Here is a 16,655-nt window from a genome sequence, read left to right on the forward strand (position 1 = left end):
ACTACGTCGGCCATGGTTGGGGGTTGGTGGGTCGGGTTACTCTTGGCAGTGACGTGCGGCTTCGAGAGGCGGGGAGTTGGGGGATTGAGGCGAGGAGGAGAGGGTTATAGGGTTTTTTGTTTAGGGCTGTTACTGGGTCGGGTCGGGTCGGATTCAAAAGAGATGCATACATAATTCGGATTTCCAAGACAAAAAAAAAACTAGAGATCCTCAACATGTTTGGTGGTACGGTGGTAGAGAAACTTATCAACAACTCACCAATTACAACTTCTCATTTAGTGCATCTCAATAATATTTATTATATAAACATTCAATTATAATAACTACACAACAATAATTAATTCCTAATTCCTTGTTAAGCAATCTTATTATACAATTTTATTTATTAAAACATAGTTTTATTATTCAATAAAAAATTTAAAACTTAAAGTATATACGTTCACCTACAAAACACATGCATTATACTATTATATAAAAAAAACTTTTTTTAATAAAAATCATACTAAATAAATCATACATAGTTTTATTATTTATTAAAGAAGGAAATCTTTAGCCTTAATAATCCCTTCGGATTCTATGCCCCTGAAGGCTTCCGGAACGCCGCGCTTAATGATCATGAGACTCATGCGATTTGAACGCTCCAACTTCTCATGCTCCTTCTTTGCATCAGGAGTGCTATCTGCATTGAGAGGTTGAGGTTGTTCAGTTCTTAATGCATAGTCAAGATCCATGCAGCCAAGAACAATTAATATGTTCTCTTTCCAAACCTTGAAGTTTGTCCCATTTAGCATGGGAATTGAGTTGATGTTAGCAGAAATTGTTGCAGCAGATGCATTAGCTGAAATAAAACAAAAGAAGCTCACATCAATAACCATAATCAATATCATTCAAATAATGACAGTCCCCATCCAAGATATCGGGCACAACATGAATATCAAGTCTTTGGACAGTAATATTAACTTGTAAGTGATACCTTGTTGCAATGATCAAACATTGACAATAACTCATGTCAAATAATGAAACTATCTTTGGATCGATTCATTATTCACATGTAAACCTTATAATTGTCACACGCTTATCATCGCAGATGTGTATACAGTCTAAATAAATATTAACCTTCCTTTGGGCCGATTAAATATTTACACGAAAGCATACACACAAACATCTCACATTCCTCATGAACAATCTACACAAGAGAGGTTACTTTGGCAACTTCTTGTTTCAATTAATCAATTGGAGTGAGAGACAACCTTAATACCTTAGTGTCATAATATTTGAATTAAATAATTGATTAAAAAACCGAAATAGATTTAAATTAAAAAATTTAATTTAAATTAACTGAATTTCCAAAAACTTAATTGGGGTCTCACAGCTTAATTAGGGCCCATAACTTAATTGAATAAATTAAGTATACCAAAGTGGACCCATGAAAAGCCGAGGCTTAACCATAATGAACACGAGGTTCCCTTAACTTCGAACGCAAGGTTCGACTGTATTGAGTTCGAGACTCACTTAAGTACGAACGCAAGGTTCGTTTGAAAAATGAACGCAAAGTTCAACCTGAGCACGAACGCAATGTTCGACCTGAGAACGAACGCAAAGTTCGTTAAAAAAATGAACGCAGAGTTCAACCTGAGTACGAACGCAAAGTTCGTCCTGAGAACGAACGCAATGTTCGTTTAAAAAATGAACGCAGAGTTCAACCTGAGTGCGAACGCAAAGTTCGACCTGAGAACGAACGCAAAGTTCGTTTAAAAATTGAACGCAGAGTTCATCCTGAGTACGAACGCAAAGTTCGACCTGAGAACGAACGCAAAGTTCGTTTAAAATTGAACGCAGAGTTCATCCTGAGTACGAACGCAAAGTTCGACCTGAGAACGAACGCAAAGTTCGTTTAAAATTGAACGCAGAGTTCATCCTGAGTACGAACGCAAAGTTCGACCTGAGAACGAACGCAAAGTTCGTTTAAAATTGAACGCAGAGTTCATCCTGAGTACGAACGCAAAGTTCGACCTGAGAACGAACGCAAAGTTCGTTTAAAAAATGAACGCAGAGTTCAACCTAAGTACGAACGCAAAGTTCGACCTGAGAACGAACGCAAGGTTCGTTTGAGGTAACCACCTCCTCAATTTTCGCCATGAACCCTTAGGGTTTCAAATTGAAACCGCCGCCGAACCCAAAAAAAAACTTTTATTTTTATTTTCAAAACAGATCCAGAATTGGAAAAAATCGAAGAAAAAATCAAAGAAAAATCCAAAAAAAAAAAATTCCAAAAAGTTACTGTTCACCAGCGATTTTTTCAGTTACTGTTCATCCGAAAAAAAAACTTTACTTTTCACCCAAAAAAAAATTTTCGTTACTGTTCACCGAACATTACTGTTCATCCGAACCCAAAAATTGACTCTTTAACCAGAGATTTAAGATCAAAAACCCAATAAAACTTAAATCCCTAAGAATTAATCAAGGTGTCTCTGATACCACTTGTTAGATCTACATCATAAAACTTTAGATCTAAAACCATATAGCCATGATTAATTCAAATAGATTAACAAAAATCTAAAAGAGCGGAAGCTTATACCTGAATCCATTGCTTGATCTTGATTTTGGGTTTAAATCCGAATTTCTCTAGCTTGATGGGGGTGTAGAGAATTAGAGAATGTAACCCTAGGTAAGGGACCATAACCCCTTATTTATAGATGTTGTACTTTTGTAATTTAGCCCCTCAATAAATCACAATTACAACCTGGTATCTGCACATATAACCCCATGATTATATTTAAATACCCATTAACCCAACTTAATTAATCACTTTAGTGGGTTATCCTGAAAGATAGCAATACACATTGATTAATCATATGTGCCCACAAATAGATTTATTAGATTAAATCCAACAATCAATTGTAGAAGTTCTCTACAATCAATGATGTAGAGAATCCCTAATTAACAAAAATGAAAAGAGCAATAAGGAATAAATAGTTAGTCTTAAAAAAAGGTAATTTAGTTAATCGTACATTGGCCGATAGTTGGGTGGGTTTGCTCGCTACTCAACTGTCCCACTTTTCATCTAAGTGGGTGTTTGGTTCAATTTCTAGAAATTATAGGAAATGTTTTCCACCTAAAATATGATTTCCTTGTATTTTTTAAAAAATTTATAGGAAAAGTTTTGAGAAATTAAAATGTACCAATTTTCTTGTTTTTTGTACTTTGCTTGTTTGGTTTAAAACAAGAAAATAGCTCATAACTTTATAGAAAATAACAAGATTTGGTAGGTTTTTAATTAAATATGGTAATAACAAGATTTGGTAGGTTTTTAATTAAATATGGTATGTGTCAGATTTCTGGTGATTTCCTCTCATTTTGAGTAGGTTTTTAATTAAATATGGTATGTGTCAGATTTCTGGTGATTTCCTCTCATTTTGAGAGGAAATTGATTTTTGTAAAATTTGGTAGGTTTTGATATTTTATAGAAAATATTTCTGTAAATTTTTTGTTAAATCAAACACAATTTACAGAAATCTCTGGAAAACTTTTAATTACAAATTTACCATTGTCAGATGTTTTAAGAAAAGTTTTCTCAAAAGTGTGCAACCAAACAGCCCCTAAGGTACAAAATTTTAAAGAACTTATTTTACAATAAAATAACATATGTATAGTAGTTTTTGGTTAATAATGATTAGACGATATAAAGCTTCCTTTTCATGAAGAATGGCCCTCAATTATCTTATGAATTTATCTGCATTGAGATGGAAATACTATCGAACACTAGAAAGTCGTGTGAGAGAAATATCAGCCATGTCATTTTTGTACATGTTCTACGACTAGAATTATGTTGGAGTAATGTCTATGTTATAACTTAAATGTACTAACATAATTATCATATGAGTTAGATCAATGTATCTTGTTTTTCCAACTTCCTTTTTTCGGAGTTGGTAGCGGGTTCCATTTAGGATAGGGGGTTGCAAATTGAAAGAATTCGATCAGCTTTATCTTTTCCCCTATTGTGTGAACTGATAATTTTTATTCCATGTTTTCGTCAGTGTAGGATAGAGACTTTGTGATCGGGCTTAATTTCTTTTCATAAATTTCTTCTAGAAAATCACCAAAGCTTTTATTCTTATTCTTTGTATTTGGTCCTTCACCCGCGTTCTTCTTTTCAATTGTTGTATGCTTTTCTTCACATATTGCGTTTTTTTGTCAATACTTACTGAACCTTTTGCTTGATTTAGATTCTTCTCCTGCTACTTCAAAGCCTCCAAAATAGTCCCGTAGCCTTCAGAGTAATGGCCCAATAAGGAAATATGTACATTTTCTTAAAAGTTAGGATAAGTGTGCGACAATAGTTAAAATTTCATTTTGTCGTTTGCTTTCATGAGTGATCAGTCCACAAACATAGAAATCACAGGATGCAACTCCATGAACTTTAAAGGCAAAAGGAAATATCTTGACCTCTTCGAACGTAAAGTTTTTGACAGCATATATGAAAGTATGCTTCTAATTTGAGAAATCATTGAGAGCCCTTCAAAATCCTTAACTAGCCAAAGAATTCACTTTACATGCTAGCAACCCTATTAATTTCAAGTCAAAAACAGTCTAGATTTGACCAACTGCATCCCCAGTCTAATCCATGAAAAGCCCCTTTTGATCTGTTGCCCACCCAAAAAATTCTCTTTAACATGAGGTCTTCAGCTCACAGTCACACGTTCACACTAGCTACTTGCATTATGTGGACCATTGGCAATTACCCTTCAAGAATTATAAACTCATGTCTGTCCTATATAAATCTTAACAATCCCAATTAAGACTCACAATCAATACAACAACCCTCAAAATGAGTAGAAATTGCATGACTACTATCTCGTGCACTCTATTCTTATTGCTCTTCATATCCTACACAATTTTCTCCATCCATGCACGAATTTTAGTCGATCAAAATTCCACCATCGATGAAACAAAAACATTCTCACTACATCTGAACGGTAACGGATCCAAAACCGATTTTGGCATTGGCGGCGGAGCTGGAGGTGGAGTGGGCACCACCAGAGGCGACGGGGAAAACGTAGGGGGCGGCATGGGTGTAGGAATTGGCATCGATGTAGGGAGAGACGGCGTTAGTGTAGGGATAGGAGTTGGTGGAGGAGGAGCAATTGGCATGAAAAATGGGAGTGTGAGTGGTGGTGGAGGTGGTGGTGTTGGTGTAAGTGTAGGGCGTAGGGGTGTGAGTGTGAGTAGCGGTGGAGGAGGAGGTGGTGGTGTTGGAAGTGGAGGAAGTGGGAGTTCGGGAGGTGGAAGTGGTGTTGGAAATGCCAGAGGGGCGGCGGGAAGTGGAGAAGGGTATGGAAGTGCGAGTGGAAGTGAGGGAAGTGGAGGAGGATGTGGAGAGGGGGTGGGAAGTGGTGCTGGTGGTGGTCAAGGTTGAAGCGGATCATGAATTGCAGAGATTGTGTAATGACACTTTATTCATGCAACATGTATGCATTGTATTGCAAGGTTTTTATATAATGTGTGTGTTACTTCAAGTTCAAAGATTGGCTTTGATTGAGGTTCCCTTTCAATGACTTCTTAATTATTTTAAGCTGTTATTTTTTTATTTAGAATTTTGAAATTATATTAAAACCCTAAATTAGGATATGAAATTTTTGAGATGATTTCCTTGATGTACGCAATGCAAACTTTTTGAGGTGTAATTATTGCTTAGAGATTAAAAAAATTTGTTTGAGAGAATATGGAGATGAGAAAAGTGTCAAACCATATTTAAAGAGAAAATAATGAAGACTATTGTTGATGTTGTTACTTATGAGCATTTTGCTTTTTATTTTTTGTTATTTTTTATGTTGTGTGGAATATGCTTACATGCTTAAGGATAATAAGTTTTTTTTTTTGAAGACATGCACAAACTTGCACAAACCATCGGTTGACTGATCAATTTCATCAGTCGACCGATTCGACCACTAGAAAACAGGTACAAGAATTCATTCTGGTCGGTAGATTGATAGGGATGTATTGGTTGACCGATAATGTGCATTGTAGGAACTGGGAAAATTTGCTCTAGTCGGTCGACCGAACATCCGTATCGGTCGACCGATAGTGGGTTGAACGGGTAAAACCGTTTTCCAGACTGTTTTGGATTTAGGGTTTTTATATGTTTAGAAGTGTGTGCGGTTAAATAAGAGAGGTTGTTATCAGTGAGTTCTAAGCACTTTGAGAGAGAGATTATTTGTAGGTGAGTGGGATCTTGCTGGTGAGGGTTATTTTGATTGTTTGAGAATTGTAACTCATTGTAATTCTCCTTCATATAGTGAAATCTCCACATCCTCTCCCGTAAACATAGGCATCTCACCAAACCACATAATTCTCTGTGTTTGCGATTGATCTTGCCCATCTATATTGTGGATTGTGTTCGTTATGTTCTCCGTGCATTGCTTACCGACTCGTTGTGCATTGAGTCCGCTTCCGTCGAGCGCAACAAGTGGTATCAGAGCACTAGGGTTTGTTTTGGGCGAAGGAAAATTCGGTGTTAGAAGCTTGGATTTTGGAGATCTAGGTTTAGGTGGAGGTAGTGTTGCGGAGTTGTTATTGGAGATCTTGCCTTCCTCGTGTAGTTGGGAGATTATTTTGGAATCTTATCTAGAGTTCAATTTGGGTGATTTCTCAATTCTATCAATCTCAAATTTTTCTTCTACAATTTGGAGTTAGTAAGTAATGGCAGAAGATAGTGGTGATAGTAGCAAGGCTACGTCGAGTACAGTTCAGGTTGCACTTCAGAATACGAAGGTTAGTGTTATGAAATATGACGACAAAATCAATTTTAGATTTGTGGATGAGTGATGTGCAGGATGCTTTGAATGCTCAAAACTTAGAAGAGATAATAATGGTTCATGAGAGACCACCTAAAATATGATAAGACAGTGTAGGACAAGATAAATAGAAATGCTTGTGGGGTAATTAGATCTTGTTTAGAATAAGAGTTGAAATATGATGTTATTGGCATGACATCTGCAATGAAGATGTGAGAAATTCTCAATAACAAGTATCTTACAAAGAGTGTTGAGAATTGGTTGCACTTGTTGTGGAGATTATTCAAATTCCAGATGTCCAAGGGTACCTCACTTGCAGATCATATGAACAACTATACAAAGTTGTTGTCAGACTTGGTAAATATTAATGAGAAGATATCAGATAAGTACAAGGTGATCATTTTGTTAGGCTTATTACCCAATGAGGATTTTGACACCTTTGTGCTTATATTGTTGAATGGTAGATCTTTCATCACCTATAGTAAAGTGAAAAACACATTGACAAATTTTAATTTGAGGAGGAAGGATAAAGAATCTTCCAGAGCTAGCACTTCAGGAGAAGTCTTGTTGACAAGAGGAAAAAGTCCCTATCCTAGAGGTGGTAATCAGGACAGGTCAAAGTCTAGAGGATACTACCAAATTGATAAAAACCAATATGCTTTTTGCAGAGAATAAGGACATTAGAAGAGAGATTACTCGAAGCTAAGAAAGAAGGAGAATAGCAAGAAGAAGAGCCCGAAGGTCAGTGAGGTGAATGTTGTTGGTCTTCTTGTTTTGATGATGTTTAACAAACAATTTATTACTAATGTTGTTTGTCTAGTGTTTGTGCATTCCTATGTTTTGTAGACAAACAACGTTGTTGGAGGATGGATGGATTGCGCCATAACGACGATATCAAAAGGAGGTTGGCGGAATGTCGGGTTGAAGCCTATACAATTCAAGTTAAAGATCAAGTTCAAGCTTCATCCGCAAGTGTACCAAGTCAAGCTAAATTGAAGATCAAGATTACTTGGGTAATCTAGTTTAGATTTTATATTATGTGTGTGAAGTACCTTAAGCTCAATATCATATACACACACGTATTTGGTTTCTATGTATATATATAGTTATATATATACATGCATGGTTTTGGGTTTTTCATGTTTTGAATACTTTTGCAAAATAATGAGATTTCACAATTGAGAAATGCAAATTGGAAAATTCTTTTTGTAACATGTTCAAAATATCATTTGCAAATATTTCTCAAAGTTTCATCAAGTTTGGAATTGATTTGTTATGTTTAAAGGAATTTACAAATTCACGTTTTCGTTCGTGCACATGTTCGTGCATGTTTTACAAAATTGATGAGTTTTCACAAATGAGAAGTGATATTTGAAAAATTCTTTCTCTTACATGTTTATATAAATATTTAGAAACTTACCACAAAATTTTACTATTTTTAGAGTTGATTTATTGTGCCTAATTGATTTTACAATATCGTGTATCACAGCAGATTTTCAGAAACTATATTTCTGTGTTAAAACATTTATTTATCTCAACTGGAAAATTCTTTTTCAGAAATTCTTTCTCTAATATGTTTTTATACATGTCTATAACCTTTCCTCAAAATTTCATAATTTTTGGATCTGTTTTACTATTTTTAACCAATTTTATAAAATCGGATATACCTGCTTTAGTACCGTCGGTCGACCGAAATTTCCGCCGGTCGACCGAAATTTACCATCGGTCGACCGAAATTTCCACCCGGTCGACCGAAGACTCTCTGGACGTCTCCTCCGACTCTAACCTTGTTTCCGGTCGACCGCGATTTTCATCGGTCGACCGCTGGAGTCCCAACGGCTCTTTTTAGAGCCGTTGAAGATGGTTTTTTGGTCTTTTGACTTGGGATTTTTTGCTGAGATCTTTAGAGGGTATATATACCCCATTGCTGATATCTTTTCAGATTGATTAAGAGAGTTTTAAAAACAAGTTTAAGAAAGTTTTAAACAAGGGTTTGAGTTTGTTTAGTTTGTTTTTGGGGTTTGCTGTTACAAAGAGGAGTTTGCATCACCAGTTGAGGATTTCATCCTCAAAATCTTCTCATCCTCTCTTTGTGTTTATAGAGAAGTTTTCTAACTCTTTTCCCTAGCAATTTCATTATTGATTTATCATATATTAATTATTGCTAGTTTGCTATTTGAGTTAGATTTCATTTTACTCATTGTTACACACACCCACATTGAGCTTTTAGTATTTACATACATAGTATAGTTGGGTGGTGAGAGTTTGTAACTTTGAGTTGCGCTTAATTGTGTTCTCATCCATAGTTGAGAACAATCATTTGTTATATTGTGCTTATTGTGAGATTCACTTTGTAATACACTTGTACACCGAGTGAGGAGTGTGTGGTGAGAGTCGGGGATCGTCCCAAGAGGAGTGGCGTCGGTTGACGTGCCTAGGGAGAGGTTGTAACCGAGCACTTGAGGGAGACACGGCTAGGTCCAACACTTAGTGGGTGTAGAGTGGGATTACAATAGTGTGTTGATTGTAAAGTTTTCGGTTAGCTAGAAAACCGAGTGTGAGGTGTAAACGTTGTTCGGGTGAACGTAGAAAACCCGGTTGATAGTGGATTTCTCCCCGGGAGTGGGGAGCGGAGACGTAGGACGGAAGGTCCGAACTCCGTGATCATCTTTGTGTGTTTGTCCCCCCCCCCCCTCTAGGGTCTAACAAATGTTGCTAGAAGTGGTAATGATTTTGATGACTCATGCTTTTCTCTTTTGATTACTTCAGAGATTAATCGTGCGGAAGCATTGGATTAAATGCTGGATTCTGGTGCTACTTATCATGTGACTCCCCGGAGAGATTGGTTTGCATCTTTTGAGAAGCTCGATAGGGATGTAATGGTCATGGGAAATAATCAGTCCTATGATATTTGTGGGATAGGTACTGCCAGGATTCGAATGCACAATGGAGTTGTTAGAGAATTGAATGAAGTAAGATTTGTTCTTCATCTGAAGAAAAATCGTATTTCTGTTGGAGCTTTAGAGGCAAAGGGATTCAATATAACTTTAGAGAACGTTGTAGCTAAAGTCACTAAAGGATCATTGGTAGTGATGAAAGGGGTCCACAATAGAAATCTTTATTATCTAAAGGGAAATACCGAGATTGTCCAGGTAGCTTCAGCAGTTTCAGAGGCAGATGCTAGCAGACTTTGACATTTTAGACTTGGGCACGCAGGGGGAGAAATCACTGCAGACGTTGTGCAAGCATGGATTATTGAAAGGAGCCAAGAGTGGAAAATTTGAATTCTTTGAGCATTGTATTCTTGGCAAGAAGACTAAAGTGAAGCTCGGGTCAGCCATTCATAGGACAAACGACATCTTAGACTACGTGCACACGGATATATGGGGTCCCACAAAGACATCATCACTTGATGGTCGGTCGACATTGGTTCATCACTTTTATGGATGACTATTTTAGACGTTGTTGGGTATAACCATAAAACAAAAGAGTAAAGTCCTAGAGATATTTTAGAGTGGAAAAAAAGATTGGAACTGCAGACAGGGAGAAAGATTAAGACGTTAAGATCCAACAACGGTGGTGAGTATACATCAGACCTCTTTCAACAACTATGCCGAGACAAGGGCATAGAGAGACAATTCATAGTTAGTCATACACCGTAACAGAATGTGGTAGCAAAGAGGTTAAATCAGACTTTACTAGAGAAGATCTGATGTTTGTTATCGCAGAGTGGTTTATCAAAGATCTTTTGGGCTAAGGCACTTATATATGCTAGCCACCTTATTAATAGGCTGTCTTCATCAGTGATAGAGAGGAAGACCCCTATGGAGATGTGGTCGGAAGTACCAGTACATGACTATGATCAGCTTAAAGTTTTTTAGTGCACTACATTTTATCATGTCAAAACTGATAAATTGGAACTGTTAGACCCTAGAGGGGGGTGATTAGGGTCTTATGCTAAGCTAATCCAATTTTATGCTAATTAAAACTTATTAATAAATTATTCTTATAAGATAGACATACAATATGTTATGAGCAAGAATATACAATATGAACAAAGAGATATATCTTATATGGTGAAATGTATGCAAGGATATATAAACAACGCAAGGTTAACAATCTAAACTAAAGATACAATTATGATAGGGCAATATAAACAATACAAACACATAATATGATCACGGAGTTCGGACCTTCCGTCCTACATCTCCGCTCCCCACTCTCGGGGAGAAATCCACTATCATAATCATGGTTTCTATGCTCACCCAAATGACGTTTACATCTCACACTCGGTTTTCTAGTTCACCGAAAACTTTACAATCTTATACTCTTGTAATCCCACTTTACACCCTCTCAAGTGTTGGTCTCTAATCCGTGTCTCCCTCAAATATTAGGAATTACAACCTCTCTCTAGGTATTGTTACCTACCCTACTCCTCTTGGGACGACCCCGTCTCTCACCACTCACTTCTCTCGATGTACAAGTGTATTACAAATTGATCTACACAATTAGGCACGAATATAACTTTGGTTGTTCTCTACAATGGACGAGAACTCAATTAAGCTCACTCTCAATTGATACAACTCCCCACAACCCAATTATACAATGTATGCAAATACAATAAGCTCAATGGTTGTGTGTGTAAGCAATGTATGCAAATACAATAAGCTCAATGGTTGTGTGTGTAAGCAATGAGAAAATCAATTATAAACTCAATATAAAACCCTAGCTTGATGAAAATGATAAACAACAAATAATTATTACAAAGCTAGTATTGAGTTTAGAAATTTTTCTCTAAAAAACAAGATGAAGGGATGGATTAAAATAGAGCTCAAACAATGTAGATGATCTCCTCCACTTGTGAAAGCTTCTTCACAAACAAACTCTTTTAAAACACACTAAACAAACTTTAAAACCTTTGTTAAACTTGTTTAAATTTTTTTTTGAGATATTTATGAAAGATGAGAGTAAATGGGTATATATAGACACCCAAAACCTCAGCAAAAACCACAAAGAATTGACCAAAAAACCTAAAGAAAAATAGCTCAAAAAATAGCCGTTGGAAGCCAACGATCATATCGGGGGTCGACTGCAGAATTCGTGCGGTCGAATTCTGCAGTCGACCACGAGCAGTAGAAAAACAGAGGAATGGCTCTGGATTTTATCCGGTCAACTGTACTGTAGTACGATCGACCACATTGTAGCACGGTCGACTATAGCGGTCGACCGTGAAAACTGATAGTTTCTGAAATCTGGAAATCTGTGTATCTGGCTTTGTAAAATTAATTAAAAATAGTAAATCAACTCTAAAAATTATGAAATTTTGAGGAAAGGTTTTATACATTTAGATAAACATTTTAGAGAAAGAATTTCCGAAATATAATTTTTCAGTTGATAGAAATAAATGTTTAAACACAGATATACAGTTTCTAAAAAAACTGCTGAAAACTCAGTTTTGTAAATTCAATTAAAAATAACAAAACAACTCCAAAATTAGTAAAACTTGAGGAAATGTTTGTATATATGATGATAAACATGTAAACAAAGAAATTTATCAAATCACATTTCCTAATTTTGAAAACGTATCTGTTTTGTAAAAACATGCACGAACATGTGCACGAACATGAACTTATTTAAAACTTGATTTTGTAAATTTAATTAAACATAACAAATTTATTCCAAAATTGATAAAACTTAGAAAATATTTATAAGCATGAAATTGAACATGTTAGAAAAAGAATTTCTCAAATTGGATTTTCCATTTGTGAAAACTCATGTATTTTGCAAAACTTGTAAATACATGTGTACATAAACTTCTTGATTTTTGACTATTGAGTTAAACAATATTTTGAAACCTTATTAAATGATTTTATAGACTTGGTGAAATTTGTATACAATAATTGTTAAGTCCATAAACCAATAACTCAATATTTTGTTAAAATTACTCAGAATCAAGAATTGTGTGTATGTGTGATATTTAGCTCAAAGTATTAACACACAAGTATAAATGCTAAACTAATTTACCCAAGCTTGATTAGTCTTCAATATACTTGACTTGGTAAACTCACTGATGAAGCTTGAACTTTAATCTTTAACTTGAATTATATTGCTTCACTCTATAATTCTGCCAACCTCCATTGGACATGGTCGTGAATGCGCAATTTCATCCATCCTCTAACATATTGTTTGTCTACAATGAATACAAAACACAAACACTAGATAAACAATATTAGATATAAATTATTTGTTAAACATCATCAAAACAAAAAGGCCAACAACCTCCTCCTTTTTGATGATAACAAACAATTTACAAAAGAGATATATATGTACGAAAGAAATGAATATATAAATTAGAATATATCATGCATATAAATAAGAAAGGCTATACTCATAATATTCTCCCCCTTTGATAACATCAAAAAGGGGAAAACAAAAAAATAAAGAGAGCGAAAGCTCCCCCTATCAATATGTATGGGTGAGTATAAAAACAATAATAGAATAGAGAAGACTCCCCCTATCAAAATGCCTCATGAAAGTATAAAATTAATACAAAGGCATACATATGTGAGCAAGCAAGATGAAAAACATGATAAACACAACTCACAGACACAAAGACAATGAGAACACATATACGTATGTTATTATGAAGATAGGTGTCTCAAAGCATTAGTTTTAAAACAAAACCTAATCAAAAAGATTTATGAAATCAAAAGAGAGAAAGTATGAGGATCATGAAAAAAAAGTTGTCAAGTGAAAATAAATCACTCAAATAAAATCATAAATCAAGATTTAAATCTAAAAATGATGTTTGATCAATAAAGCAAGTTTTCTTTGTAATATTTGATCAAACCACATAAAGAATATATTTTAAAGCACATTTGAAATTTGAATCATCTATTTATGCTTATATAATGAATTCAAAAGAACAAAGCAAAGCAAAATTTTCATAGTTCAAAAGTAACATACAAGAATCATGAATTATGGATTTTAAAAACTAAAAATCGTCTTTAAGATTATAAAACTAAACCATCATTGATTTTCACAAATGAGAGAGGAAAACATATCAAGCTCTTGAGCTTGTTCCAACCCATATAAGGACTTTTAGTACCCGATAAACAAGATTTGGGAATAAACACTCAATAAACCCGTGGGGTTATATAAACACAAACCTCTCATCAAAACCAAAGATAATAAAATTAAAATAAAAGAATTGATCAAAAGAAAATTGTTTTTATTTACAAGAATTTTAAAACATTTTTTAGAATCAAGACATAAAAAAATAAAAACGTTAAAATTCTTGGTTTAAAAAATCAAACATGTTTTGGTACCCAAGTATTCTTGGTACCAAAGGGTTTAGGGACATGACCACTATCATTTAAGCTCAAAACCCTAGGGTTATGAACCCTCTTGGGCGCATGTGGTGCACTAACACGGTCAAAGCAATAATTACTCAAATGATCCTTCCGATTGCAATATGTGCAATGAAAGAGATCCATTTGTTTTTGTGGATCATTAGCTCGTGCACGGAAAATATTTGCAAATAAATATGGTCTTTTAAAATTATTTTGCAAATGTGAAACGTTATCAAACAAGGATGGTTTTTTTGGGAACATTTTGCAAAATATGAGCTTTTTGCACATCAAAACAAAATTTAACAAGATGTCCAAACCTACCACAAACATCACATTTAAAAACATGTGGTCTACTAGAAACCTTTAGCAAACTAGAATTCTTTTTCAAATCAAAGCAACACTTTGCCAAATGGCCAAAACGACCACAAAGATCACATTGATACACATGAGCATGCTTATGATTAACATGATGAGTTTGTTCATGTACATGTGCATGTGATGAAGAAGAAACTTGGTGAGATGCACAAGAAGAATTGATGTGAACCTTAGTGGGTTTATGTGCATCATAGCAAAATCTAGCTAGATGGCCTTTTCGACCACAAATGGAACATCTGTAAATTTTGCTATACAAGTTTGCATAGTATGTAGATGATTTTGTAGCACTAAATTTAGCACACTTGTCCATAAGTTTCTTATGGTTATCAATGCATATTTTTAAAGTTGAATCTAAAGATGAAATACGGTTTTTAACATTGTTCAACTCATCATTAGGCACATATGCATTAACATTAGAAGTAGAACATAAATAGTCATTTATGAAAGAAGTAGTATTTTTCATGTTCTCTACTTCTAGCATGATATTATTTTTAGCATGAGATAAGCTAGTGATGGATGGGGTTAATTTTTTATTTTCCAAATTTAACGAGCCATTGCTTTCTCTAAGCATAGTATTTTCTTTTGCAATGACATCAAATTTAGAAACTAGCTTCTCATGATCGGATTTTAAAACTACATGCTTGCTTTGTAAATCAATAAAATCTTTATGCAATTTGTTATAGGCATATAATAATTTTTCACTAGCATAAGCAAGTTCATCATTAGATAAATCATTACCGGGTTCGGAACCGCATACCACACTAGGGCTAACGCTTAGTGGCCGTGTGCATGATGAAGCTCCAATATCACTTGAAGAAGAATTCTCCAAACTATATCGGATTTCCTCCAAGTTGTTTTGATGTGCTTCTATGAATTTCCATAAATTGTAAGCACTATCAAAATGAACAAACTTATTAAACATATATGAATCAAAAGCATTTAGCAAATATTCTAACAAAATATTGTTCATTGTAAACATTCGATGATCATTTTTATTCCACTTGGATTTCTCCGTAGTGGGCACAATATAAGCATTATCTACAATTTCCCATAAATCAGAATGTTTAGATCCAACAAATAACTTAAATCTAACACACCATTTGGCATAAGGGAAATCATCCAAACAATAGGCAATATTAATGGCATAACCTAAACTAGATGCACCGTGCATATCCATAATGTATATATGCAAGCAAGACAAACGTAATTAAAACTAGATTAGCACAAAACGATAACTTGAATCTTTAACTCAAGGTGATTAGACCTTAAATCAAAGAGCACAAAGCTATGATACCAATTGTTAGACCCTAGAGGGGGGTGATTAGAGTCTTATGCTAATCTAATCTGATTTTATGCCAATTAAAACTTATTAATAAATTATTCTTACAAGATAGAAAATTAAAACTTATTAATAAATTATTCTTACAAGATAGATATATAATATGTTATGAGCAAGAATATGCAATATGAACAAAGATTCTTACAAGATAGATATATAATATGTTATGAGCAAGAATATGCAATATGAACAAAGAGATATATCCTATATAGTAAAATGTATGCAAGGATATATAAACAACACAAGGTTAACAATCTAAACTAAAGATATAATTATGATAGGGTAATATAAATAATACAAACACATAATATGATCACGGAGTTCGGACCTTCCGTCTTACGTCTTCGCTTCCCACTCCCAGAGAGAAATCCACTATCACAACCGGGTTTTTTATACTCATCCGAATAACGTTTATACCTCACACTCGGTTTTTTAGTTCACTGAAAACTTTACAATCTCACACTCTTGCAATCCTACTTTACACCCTCTCAAGTGTTGGTCTCTAGTCCATGTCTCCCTCAAATGTTAGGAATTACAACCTCTCTCTAGATATTGTTACCTATCCCACTCCTCTTGAGACGACCCCGTCTCTCTCTAGGTATTGTTACCTACCCTACTCCTTTTGGGACGACCTCATCTCTCACCACACACTTCTCTCAATGTATAAGTGTATTACAAAGTGATCTACACAATTAGGCACGAATACAACTTTGGTTGTTCTCTATAATGGATGAGAACTCAATTAAGCTCACTCTTAATTGATACAACTCCCCACAACCTAATTATACAATGTAT

General features: G+C 34.7%; 2 protein-coding genes across 2 annotated transcripts in view; one reads left to right on the forward strand and one right to left on the reverse strand.

Annotated features, from left to right (window-relative positions):
• LOC109833489 (U3 small nucleolar RNA-associated protein 6 homolog) overlaps positions 1–58 on the reverse strand; it is a 12,404-nt gene extending 12,346 nt beyond the window's left edge. Inside the window, exon 1 of the mRNA XM_020401173.1 lies at positions 1–58. This exon is cut by the window's left edge and continues 398 nt beyond it. The gene's annotated coding sequence lies outside the window, so the exon portion shown is untranslated.
• On the forward strand, positions 5,069–5,416 carry LOC109834812 (glycine-rich protein DOT1-like). The gene has a single exon (XM_020402828.1). It carries the CDS (start codon positions 5,069–5,071, stop codon positions 5,414–5,416), a length of 348 nt encoding a protein of 115 aa, XP_020258417.1.

This window comes from Asparagus officinalis, chromosome 3 (genome assembly GCF_001876935.1).
Source record: "Asparagus officinalis chromosome 3, Aspof.V1, whole genome shotgun sequence".
In the NCBI taxonomy this organism is placed as follows: domain Eukaryota; kingdom Viridiplantae; phylum Streptophyta; class Magnoliopsida; order Asparagales; family Asparagaceae; genus Asparagus; species Asparagus officinalis.